Source organism: Acinonyx jubatus, chromosome D4 (assembly GCF_027475565.1).
Source record: "Acinonyx jubatus isolate Ajub_Pintada_27869175 chromosome D4, VMU_Ajub_asm_v1.0, whole genome shotgun sequence".
In the NCBI taxonomy this organism is placed as follows: domain Eukaryota; kingdom Metazoa; phylum Chordata; class Mammalia; order Carnivora; family Felidae; genus Acinonyx; species Acinonyx jubatus.
In genome coordinates this window covers 92511819-92524559 of record NC_069391.1, presented here as the reverse complement: position 1 = coordinate 92524559, position 12741 = coordinate 92511819, and the positions used below count along the sequence as shown (strand labels likewise).

At 37.7% G+C, this 12741-nt stretch overlaps 1 protein-coding gene across 4 annotated transcripts in view; it reads left to right on the top strand.

The window, feature by feature from the left end:
* CENPP (centromere protein P) overlaps positions 1 to 12741 on the top strand; it is a 227909-nt gene that overhangs the window by 22772 nt on the left and 192396 nt on the right. For all 4 annotated transcript variants that reach the window (XR_008291363.1, XM_053205437.1, XM_053205435.1 and 1 more), the window contains one exon: positions 9429 to 9517. Coding sequence is in view for 3 of the 4 variants with exons in the window: in XM_053205437.1 (XP_053061412.1) it covers positions 9429 to 9517 (89 nt within the window). In the remaining variant the exon portion in view is untranslated. The remainder of the gene's footprint in view (positions 1 to 9428; positions 9518 to 12741) is intronic.

Genomic DNA, 12741 nt, shown 5'->3' with positions numbered 1-12741 from the left:
CTGTGTCTAAGAAATCTGTAATAGCAGTGTATACACTGCCCAGGAGCGTCCTAGTGGCTTTGGGGTCATCCAGGCTATTTCTGTTATTGTTTATACGGAGAGTAGCAAGATTGTTGGCAAAATTAGGCTCATCCTGGGAGCTTGTCCATAAGTCCAACTGAAAAGAGAAGTTTCCTCCTTAGTATTTGAGGTGAACCAGCTGCTGAGTGGAGCTGTACATTCCAGAATGGCTTGTCCCCAAAGACTGTTTGGCCTGTTCATTAATGGGGCTGTGGCTTAAGAGATAAAATAGACTGCAGTTTTTTTAATTCCTTTTTGTTTTAGTTGCATTTTTTGGTCCCTTAAGCCTCTGAAGGAAAATACCAATGGTAGTTTGATCCCATTATGAGTCAGATCAAGGATGACATCACAGTTTGGAGATATTTTTTTAGGCCATGATGTGCTTCTGAAGAATGGCTGCTGCCTGACCAGAGGCATTCTCAGCATGAACCGGCACTGGGGAACTCCCTTAGTTGTTTGGCTTGCTGGTCCTGGGTGGCTGTATGAGGCAGTATAGACAAGACTGGAGCCATGTGGGCCCTGCTGCAGTGGCCATGTTCCCGCCTTCTACTAGGCTGTGGTGGCACCAGCCCATACATAATGTCAATAATGGCATTGAGCTTTGCCATTATTAACGTAATATGTCTTAATAGTAAGCTCAGCAGTACTTTTAGCTTCATATTATGATCATCCCATAGTACCAAAGCATGATTGAAAATTTTGTGAGCATTTACTAATGACTTAAATGTGTACTGTTAGCTCACATGCTGAATCAATTGGAATTAGTTGAGCTACATATGACAGAAAACTTAATAAAGGTGGATCAAAGTACTACAAGTACTAGAAGTTTCTCTGTTGCTTAAACAAAATTGTAAGGTAAGCTTTCAAGAGCCACATGGTGGCCTTATGAGTATCAGGCTCTGCCATTAGCCTTGTGGCTTCCAAATCATGGTATGGTGATGATTTGAGCACTTCAGGTGTTGGGGTGGGGAATGGGCAAACAAGGGCTTACCTTTTCTGTTGAAAGATACTTTCTAGAAGTAACATACATCATTATTACCTACATTCTGTTGGCCAGTAACCTACTGCAGGAGAGACTGGAAATTCAGTCTTTGTTATGCATGGCTGTGAGACCAGTGAAATATTGGTGTTAGAAAGAAGTACAAGTTTTGGGAACTACCAGTAGTTTCTGTCCCATATGCTTTAGGGAATGCAGGGAGGAAAAATCTAAGGAGAGGACAGTTGACATTTGGTAGACAAAGATACACAGGAACTGCTGAATCTCTAAAGAGATACAAGTTGTCATTGTTTACATTTCAGAATAGTAGGAATTTTTTTTTAAGTTTATTTTGAGAGAGAGAGCATGTGTGTGTGCAAGTGGGGGAGGGGAAGAGAAAGAAGGAGAGAGAAAGAGAATCCCAAGCAGGCTCCGCACTGTCAGCGCAGAGCCCAATGTGGGGCTCAAGCTCACGAACCGTGAGGTCATGACCTGAGCTGAAGTTGGATGCTTAACTGGCTGAGCCACCCAGGCGCCCCAAAATAGCAGGAATTTTTGAACTGCTCAATTTTACTTAATTTGTTGCAGACTCTCCCTGGTTATGTTACCAACACTTGGTTTCTCTCTGTGCCTTACCAATTTTATGATTTTTCTTGAGGACCAGACTACTAAGTAAGATGTTGCAAGTAGTCTCAAACAACTCCCGAAAAAGGAAGATTTTAGGAATGAGTCGTATGTAGGAGAAGTAGGGAACAACAGACTATGTTTCTTTGTTAAAATTCTAATGTAATGAACTGATGAGAATTTTTAAAAAAACTTTTTATTACTTAATGGTAAAGCCTCATATATTCTAGGCCTACTTGTGTAAATATGCCTTTAGAGTAATAGACCTGCTCTCATAGGAGATGTACATGTAAATTCTGATTGATGATACCACATTGCCTTCTAAAATGGTTTTACCATTTTATGTGTTCAGATTTTTATAGTTGAGACTTGTAGGGAAGAAAATGGTGAAGACACAGCAGTCTTCTGAATTCTTAAACATTTTTTAAACAAAATTTCCACTAGAGGGAGATATTTAACCATGAGAAAATTGAAAAGTAACCTAAATAATAAAACTACTGTACTTAGTATTGTTATAATAAAATCATAGTAATAGAAGGTAAGAACCATAAGTGACCTTAGAAGGTCACTATGACTATTAAGCTCAATGCCCTTATTTTATAGGGAAATACCTCAAGGGAGTTTGAATGATTACCCATGTTGGCACAGCTGTTATTGTCAGCAGTGATTGGAATATACAGTTCCATTCTCCAGAGTTTCTGTCTGGTGTCATAAGAATATCAGAATTAACATGTGTCCATATTCATACTCCATAAAGCATAATAAATCAGATGGGTGTCAGTTTGTAGGAAAAATGGCTAAGTAGGTTTTTGTGACTACTCTTCCTGAAACCCGATGTAATGAACAAAATGATTCCATAGTAGGGAAATTAAAAATTTATTTTTCATGTTTATTTATTTTTGAGAGAGAGAGACAGAGCCAGAGCATGAGTGGGGGAGGGGCAGAGAAAGAGGGAGACACAGAATCCAAAGCAGGCTCAAGGCTTTGAGCTGTCAGCACAGAGTCCGATGCGGGCCCAAATTCACAAACTGCGAGATCATGACCTGAGTTGAAGTCGGACGCCCAACCAACTGAGCCACCCAGGTGCTCCTAAAGTAGACTGTCACGAATACAAGTTATATGTAAGTGTCATGGTAACTACAAACCAAAACTTACAGTAGATACACAAAAGATAATGGGAAAGGGATCTAAGTGTACCATTAAAGAAAGTCAATAAGCCACAAAAAAAGAGTAGCAGAAGAAGAACAGAGGAAATATGAAACAGCCAGAAAATAACAAATGACAATAAGCACATACAAAATTAATACTTTAAATGTAAAGTAACTAAATCCTCTAATCGAAACCATAGAGTGGCTGAATGGATTAAAAAAAAAAAAAAAAACCAAGACCCATCTATACATTGCCTACAAGAGACTCACTTCAAACATAAGGACAAACACACACTGAAAGTGGAGGGATGGATGGGAAAAGATACTCCATGTAAATGGAAACCAAAAGAAAGCTGGGGTAGCTATACTTCGGTTAGACAAAATAGACTTAAAAAATATTTATTTTTGAGAGAGAAAGAATGTGAGGGGAGGAGGGGCAGAGAGAGAGAGAGGAGACACAGAATCTGAGGTAGGTCTCAAACTCACAGACCATGAGATCATGAGAGAGAGAGAGAGAGAGAGAAGACACAGAATCTGAGGTAGGTCTCAAACTCACAGACCATGAGATCATGACCTGAGCTGAAGTGCTTAACCAACTGAGCCACCCAGACACCCCTAGACAAAATAGACTTTTAAACAAAGACTATCATTAGAGACAAAGCAGAGCATTATGTAACAACAAAGGGGTTGGTTGATACAACGTGAGAATATAACATTTATAAATATCTGTGCACCCAAAAATAGGAGCACCTAAATATATAACAAATACTAAAAGACCTAATGGGAGAAATGGACAGCAGTACAGTAATGGTAGTAGACCTTAATACCCTACATCAATGGATAGGTCATCCAGGCAGAAAATCAATAAGGAAACATGGGCTTTAAATGACAGGTTAGACCAGATGCACTTAACATATACATACAGAGCATTCCATTCACAAACAAGAAAATACAGTCTTCTCAAGTGCACATGTACCATTCTCCAGGATAGATCATGTGTTTGGCCACAAGACAAGTCTTGACAGTTTAAGAAGATTAATATCAAGCATCTTTTCTGACGACAGTTGCAAGAAGAAAACTGGAAAATGCACAAACATGTGAAGATTAAATAACATGCTACTAAAATATTGACAGGTTAATGAAGAAATTAAATGAGAAATAATGAAATACCTCATGACAAAGGAAAATAAAAATATAACATACTGAAGTTCTGGGATGCAGCAAGAGCAGTTCTAAAAGGGAAGTTCAGAGCTATAAATTTATACCTCAAGGAACAAGAAAAATTTCAAAAAACCTGTCTTAACACCTCAGTGAACTAGAAAACAAAAACAAATAGAGCCCAAAGTCGGAAGGAAATAACAAAGCTCAGAGCAGAAATAAGTGAAATAGAATCTGAAAAGGCAGTAGAAAAGACCAGTGAAACCAAGAGCTGTTTTCTTTGAAAGGTAAACAATTATAGGCAAACCTTTAGCTAGACTCACCAAGAAAAAAGAGAGGGAACTGAAAATCAGAAGTGAAAGAGACATTGCAGTTGATATCACAAAACTAGGAAAGATAATAAGAATACAATTGTATGCTAACATATTGGACAACCTAAAAGACATGAATCAATTCCTAGAGACTTATACAGCCTTCCAAGACTGACCCAAAAAGAAATCTGAAGAGACTGGTTACTAGTAAGATTAAATCAGTGATTGAAAACCTTCCAGCAAACAAAAATCTAGGACCAAATAGCTTCACTAGAGAATTCTACCCAACATTCAAAGAAGACCTAATACCAATCCTTCTCTAATACTTACAAAAATATAGAAGAAGAAAGAAGACCCATACATTCACTTTAGAGGCCTGTGTTACCCTGATACCAAAACCAGACGAGGACACCACAAGAAAAGAAAATTACATGCCAATATTGCCAATGAACATAGATGCAAAAACCCTCAACAAAATATTAACAGACTAAATTCAACAATACAGTAAGAGGATTACACACCTTGATCAAGTGGGATTAAATCCAGGAGTGCAGGTGTGGTTTAACATTTGCAGCAATTACTGTGATATATCACATTAACAAAATGAAGGATAAAAATCATATGATCATCTCAATAGATGCAGGAAAAGTATATGAGAAAATTCATCCCTTTTTTTTTAATGTTTATTTTTTTGACAGAGAGAGACAGAGCATGAGTGGGGGAGGGTCAGAGAGAGAGGGAGTCACAGACTTCGAAGCAGCTCCAGGCTCTGAGCTGTCAGCACAGAGCCTGACGCGGGGCTCAAAGTCACGACCTGTGAGATCATGACCTGAACTGAAGTCAGATGCCCAACCAGCTAAGCCACCCAGGCGCCCCTCAACATCCCTTTTTTTATATTAATGCCCAAGAAATAGGTATAGAGGGAGCATACTTCAACCTAATAAAGGCAATTTATGACCATCCCACATTATACTCAATGGTGAAGAGATGAAAGAATTTCCTCTAAGATGAGGAACAGGGTTTTTACCTTTGCCACTTTTATTTAGCGTAGTATTGGAAGTCCTACCCAGAGCAATTAGGGAAAAAGAAGAAATAAAAGGCATTCACATTGGAAAGGAAGAAGTAAAACTATCACTATTTGCAGATGACATGATATTCTATATAGAAAACCCTAAACAGGGGTGCCTGGCTGCCTCAGTCAGAGGACTGTGCAACTCTTGATCTCAGGGACATGAGTTCAAGACCCATGTGGAGATTATTGCAAGCAAGCAAGCAAGAGAGAATGAACTTAAAAATAAATCTAGATAACCCTAAAGAATCCACCAAGAAGTTATTAGAACTTATAAATGAATTCAGTAAAGCTGCAAGATACAAAATCAATATACAAAAATCTGTTCTTTTTCTGTACACTAATAATGCACTATAAGAGAAATTATTTAATTACCTCAAAAAGATTGAAATACCTACAGGAGGTCAAAAACCTGGTCATTGTAAACAATAAGACATTGACAAGAGAAATTGAAGGCACAAATAAATGGATAGATATTCTGTGCTCATGGATTAGAAGAGTTAATATTTTTTAAATGTCCACAGTACTGAAAGGAATCTACAGATTCAACTACAATCCCTATCAAAAGTCCTATGGCAGGTTTCACAGAAATAGAAAATAGAATTCTAAAATGTGTATGGCACCGCCGAAGATCCCTAATAGACAGTTGACTCTTACGAAAGGAAAAAACCTGGAGGCATCATGATTCCTGACTTCAAGTTGTATTACAAAAGCTATAGTAATTAAAACAATATGGTATTGGCATATAAAGATTAATGGAACTGAATTGAGAACCTGGAACTAAACCCACGCATATGTGGTAAATTAATTTATGATAGTCAAGAATATACAATGGGGAAAGGACTGTGTGTTCACTAAATGGTGTTCAGAAATGTGAAGAGCCACATGTAAAAGAATGAAACTGAACCTCTGTCTTACACCATACACAAAAAATTAACCCAAAATGGACTAAATGCTTGAATGTAAGACCAGAAACCATAAGTATCCTAGAAGAAAACATAGGCAGTAAACTCCTTGACATGTCCCAGTGTTGATTTTTTTTGTTTGATACCAAAAAGCAAAAACAACAAAAGCAAAAATCAAGAAGTGTGACTACATAAAACTAAAAAATTTCCCTATAGCAAAGGAAACCATCAGCAGAATGAAAAGTTAACCCTTGGAATAGGAGAAGATATTTCCAAATCCTATATCTGATGGGGTTCATCTCCAGTATATATAAAGACCTGCTATAACTCAATTGCAGAATAACCAAACAATTTGGTTTAAAAATGGGCAGAGGATCTGAATGGACATTTTTTCAAAAAGACATACAGATTGCCAAACAGGTATATGAAAAAAATCCGAGAATAGAAATCAAAACCACAGTGAAATATCACCTAACCCCTATTAGGATGGCTATTATAAAAAAGACAAGAAGTAAGTATTGGCCAGGATGTGGAGGAAGGGGAACTCTTGTGTATTATTGACTATTGGTAGAAATGTAAATTTGTACAGTCATTATAGAAAAGAGTACGGAATTCCTTCAAAAATTAAAAACAATTACCACATGATCCAGCAATTCCACTTCTGGGTATTTATCTGAAGGAAACAAAAACACTAAAAAAGACATCTGGGGTGCCTGGGTGGCTCAGTCTGTTAAGCATACAACTCTTGATATAAATCTTGATATAAATAAATAAGGAGGGGCCTGTAAATCATAGGCTTTATAGTGAGGTAAGGTTTATTTGCCTTTCCTAATGGGTGAAAGGCCAAAATCCAACACACCCCCACACATATTCAAGCAAAAGACAAGATGTGCCTCTGAGGTTTTTTAAAAAATTTAAAACCAGTCAAATGAGATAATAATTCACATATCAAATAATTCATCCATTTAAAATATACAGTAAATTTTAGTATATTCAGAGTTGTACAACCATCACCACATCAATTTTAGAACATTTTTATCACCTCAAAAGGAAACCCCTTACTTTTTATCATCCCTCAGTCCCTCTTCTTCTGCCCAGACCTACGCAACAGCTAATCTGTTTTCTATCTTTATGGGTTTGTGTATTTTGGACAGTTTGTTGAAATGGAATCATGTAATATGTGATCTTTTTGACTGGCTCCTTTCACTCAAGATAGTATTTTCAAGGTTTGTGCATATAGCAGGTATCATTACTTCATTTCCTTTTTTTGATTGAATATATTCCATTGTATGAATATATCAAATTTAGTTACTCATTTATTAGGTGATGGGCATTTGGGCTATTTTCACCTTTTTACTACTGTTAATGTTACTGTAAACATTCATGTGTAAGCTTATAAGTAGGCATATGTTTTCATTTTTCTTAGGTGTATGTCTAACAATAGAATTGTTGGGTCAAATGGAATGACCAGGTGATGACTAATGATGCTGGCCATTATTTCATGTGCTTTCTGCCCATTTGTATGTCTTTGAAGAAATATCTGTTGAGATCCTTTGCTCCTAACAATTCCCACTGTATCCTCAGGCAGCTAAAAAACTAAACAGAGATTATAAGCCCTCAATATCCATTTCTCCAGCAGCTCAAAATACAGAGACACATCAGATAGTGCCTAGATAAATGGGGAAGTGTCAAGAAGTAACCACTCACTGTTTTCTTAGGAAATATTAGAAATTGTTAGATCTACTCCTGTGAACACATAGTAGTCCCAGAATAGAGCACAAATATGGTGCCATGTTTTATTATCTTCATTTAGGACATGTGCAAACGTACTGTCATGAGATGAATTAATAAGAAAATGGGGATAAGTTCACTTTGAAAGAATTAGTCCAGGAAATAAATACAAGAACACACTATATAAAACCTGCTCTATCAAATGAAGCATTTATAGAAAATTGAGTAAGAGGAAAGAGAACTGAGAGAAAGAAAGTGATTATAGTGCTGAGAACTATATTTGAAGTAACCAGGAGGTAAATATGGATGGCACTCTTGAGGAAAATCACCTGTAAGAGCAAGTAAAAAGAACAATCTGGAAGACCACAAATGGTCAATATATGCTTTTTGCAAAAACAAGTGAAAGACAAATGATAGGCAACTATATAATAGAGCAAAATTTACTAGAGTAAAGGAGAAAACCCGAGTTTACAGATCAAAATATGTTTTTGTAATAGGTAGCCATAAGTCTTTGTCTTCATTTCTTACTGTTTTAGGATAGATTCTTGAAGTCATACTGCTGGTATAGAGAATATGTGTATTGAAAAAAAATTTTTTGAACATTTATTCATTTTTGAGAGACAGTGTGTGAGTGGGGGAGGGGCAGAGAGAGAGGGAGACAAAGAATCTGAAGCAGGCTCCAGGTCCTGAGCTGTTAGCATAGAGCCCCATGCAGGGCTCGAACTCACAGACCATGAGATCATGACCTGAGCTGAAGTTAGTCACCCAACTGACTGAGCCACCCAGGTGCCCCGAGAATATGTGTATTTTAAAGTATGTATTGTCAAAATGATTTCATAGGTAAAAGTATTATCTCATTGGTTTAATTTACATTTGTCTTTTTACTAGTGAGAGTGAATACTTTTTTCCATGTTAATTGTCTAATACATTTCAGTTTTTAATTCATGTCTTTCACATTTTTCTTTTCAGTTTTCATTTCTCCTTGTCATATTTATTGTAAAAATTTTTTGCCAGGTTATTCTTTCACTTTTAGTTATAAAGTCATTTTTAATATAAATATTTTGAGTTTCTGGCACGCCTGGGTGGCTTGGTTGAGCGTCTGAGTTCGCCTCTTTGAGTTCGGCTCAGGTCATGATCTCACAGTCATGTGATCGAGCCCCCTGTGGAGCCCACTTAGGATTCTCTCCCTCTCTCTGCCTCTCCCCCATCCATGTGCTCGCTTTCTCTCTCTCTCTCTCTCTCTCTCTCTCTCAGAAATAAAGTTTAAAAAATATCAAGTTTTTTGTGTGATTATATTTGCTTTTTTTTCCTGTTGTGGCTTTTTAAAATTACCTTTTCCTATTGCTTGGTGGTATTTCATTTTGTATTTTTTAAAATAATTTTTGTCTCTTTATTTTATTTAAATGTTTATTGTGATCTGATGTATAAACTTTTTTTAAATTTTAGAATAAGGAGAGTTTATCTTCTGTTATTACTGACCTCAACATAATAATGGAGCCCACCGAATATTCAGAATTAAGTGAATTTGTGTCTAGGTAAGATATTACAAATTTTTATTTTTTTAGGGGTTGTTTTCACTCTACAGTTTTAAGTTTACTCTCTTTTTTTTTTTTTTTTAACTATGTGCTAGGCTTTAAAATGTGAGGAAGAACAGATACAATCTTTGATACTCATGGAGGTTATAGCCTATTGGTGAACTCCTAAGTTAATTATGGAAATAAATCTAAAATTGTGGTTGCCCTCAGTGCTACAGAGGAGAGTTACTTAATGCCTGTTGAAGCATACATCAGGAATTTGACTTTTAAGAAGAACATGGAATCATTTCCTGAAAATTGAGCTGACATCTGAATAATGTGTAGGTGTAACCTAACAAAGAGGTCCTAGACAGAGTAGTTGTACATAGGCACTATGCAAAGAGGAAGCATGCCATCTGTGAGCAACTGACAAGAGCAGGGTGTGAGCCGGAGAGTGTGTTCTGAGATGAGGCTGTCAAGTACGTAAGGTCCACACTGCATGGAGTTTGGTACGAGGAGTTTGATCATCGTCCGGAGACCAGCATAAAGCTACCAAAGCAGAGCCTGGAGAGTGTGTGACATCCTAGAAAGAACTATTGTGGATGCCACAGGGAGAAGGGATTGACGGCGGATAGTAGTAGGTACAGCTTGGTCAGTGATTAGCTTATGAAGATGCCGAAGACATTTGTAGGTTGGACTAGCATAATGGTAGCTGAGGTAGAGTGCTGGATGGGTTTGGATTTGGGGAATATTTAGGAAGCACAATTATTGGCCGAATGGGAGGGATCAGGAGTCCTTGATGGTGATTCCATTTGTTGAGATAGAGAAAGTTGAAAGAGAATCATGGTAGGTGAGGTTGTGACTTCAGGTTGGACATGTTGAGTATCTGTGAAGCACAGCAGTAAAAATAGGAAGTAGGCAGCTCAGAAGAGTTGGAGGCAGGAGATAGAGCCCCAAGTTTTCTGCCAGTGGGTAGAAGTTAAAGCCTTGAACTTCAGGAGATTGGAGGAGGGACTAGAAGTGGACCTTGTGGTGGAGAGAGGGTCCTACCTAGACAATGATTGGACGGGGAACAACTGTGTGGGAGGGAGACCAGGAATATATTGTTGACCACTGACAACTGGGGTGGCCGCTCTTCTCCGACATCATTGAAGATGTTCTTTAGTCTCTTCTGGATCACGTGGGTCCTGACAAGAAGTCTGCTGTAGGGTTAATTTGGGGGCTGGGGCTGCCTTCAAACCTTTCTCTTAATTTTGTTTTTCCCCAGTTTGACAGTATTATTTCTAAGGTGTGTTAGTGTGAAAATTCCCATCCACATCTTTTCAAATCTTCTGTTTTCTGTGCTTCTCTTGCAGTGCTAATTGCACATGTATTAAGCCATTTGGTATATCACCTCAGGGATTGGGTGCTTCTATGTCTTTTACTCTTTGTTTTTTCTTTGCATTTTAGTTTGGGTAATTTCTGTTATCCTATCTTCAAGTTCACAGATTCTTTCCTCAGCTGAAGTCCCACCTACCAGTGAGCCCTTTGAAGGAATTCTTCACTTCTAATGTCATGTTTTTTTACCTCTGGCATTTTCAGTTTGACCCTTAATTTTTCTGTCTACTGAAAGTCCCCATTTGTTAATGCATTTGTACAACTTTTTCCATTAGATCTTTTAATTTATTAATTATGGCTATTTTTCTCTTTAGTGTTTTACTTTGGAAGTTTTCATATATATGTAAAAATAATAGAATAATTAACCTGCAGCTACACATTAGGCATCAACAATTATTGATATTTTGCTAATCTTATTTCATCTGTTACACATATTTTTAAAGTTTTAATTTTGAAATAATTGTAATTCACAGAAAATTGTAAAAAACAAAACCAGTATCCAAGGAGATTCTACATACCCTTCATTCAGCCTCTGACAATGATAACATGTTACAGAGTATACTCTTCACATCCAGAAAATTGACATTAGTAAAATTCACAGAGCTTTTTCAGATTTTATCGGTTTTACAATCACTTGTTTGTTCTATGCAATTTTATCACCTCTGCAGCTTCATGAAACCACTACCTTCAAGATTCAAGACTCTTTCATATATCTTTGTACTAGCTCTTTTTTCCCTCATTTTTTTTATTGTGATAAAGTACATATACCATAAAACTTACCTTCTTAATCCTTTTTAAGGGTTCAGTTATAGTATTAAGTACATACATGACGTATTTAACTTAGGTGCACCGCCATCTATCTTTTTTTTTTTTTTTTTGATGTTTACTTTTGAGAGGGAGAGAGAGACAGAGTGCAAGTGGGGGAGGGACAGAGAGAGGAAGACATAGAATGCAAAGCAGGCTCCAGGCTCCAGGCTCCAAGCTGTCAGCACAGAGCCCACTCAGAGCCCAGCACAGGACTTGAGCTCACAAACTGCGAGATCGTGACCTGAGCCGAAATTAAGAGTCGGAAGCTCAACCTACCTACCCCCAGGCGCCCCACCACCATCTATGTCATGACACTTTTCATGTTTTAAAACTGAAACTCTTTGTGCATTAAACAGTAGCTTCCCATCTTCCCCTCCATTCGTATTTCTGTCTCTGTGACTTTTAATCATGGTTATTTTAATGTCCCTGTCTCATAGTGCCAACATCTGTATCATCTTGGAGCCTGATTCTGCTACTTCTGGGGTCTTTTTTCATGAATTTTTGTATGCCATCATTTTTTTTTTTTTTTTTTTTTTTTTAGTGATACGTTGTGGAAAAACAGAGACTGAAGCAAATAGTATTTATGCTCAGAAATGGGTACGTTTATCATGCCAGTAGTGTGGCGTCAATTCAGAGTGGTCAGCAGTTGAGCTGGTTTGGGATTTTTACTGTTTCCGTCATCAGTAGGCCTCAAATCACCACCTCACCATAGGTTTCAGATTCTTCCATCTGTGAACTCAAATTCAAGGTCTGTTTTTCCTTATGCTTAGAATGTGGTTTTGGGAGCTGGAGGCTTCTTCTCTGTGTTCCAGATCCACTCAGCTTTCTGCCTTTCTAAGGGGAACCTTTCTCCATGTGCTTGACGCTCCCCAGTAGTAGTTGTTGATGCTTATTACTTGGTGCCAGGCTTGTGGTGGGCACAACGGGAGTTCTCTGTTTTCAGGGTCCATCCTCAGTATTGGGCAGTCCTGTGTACCTGCACCTCAGGGGTTGGTCTCCCCAGTGTTCCTGCTCCTCCTGCCCAGTAGAGCCAAAACCCGCGTGGATCTGGGGTTGGTCTT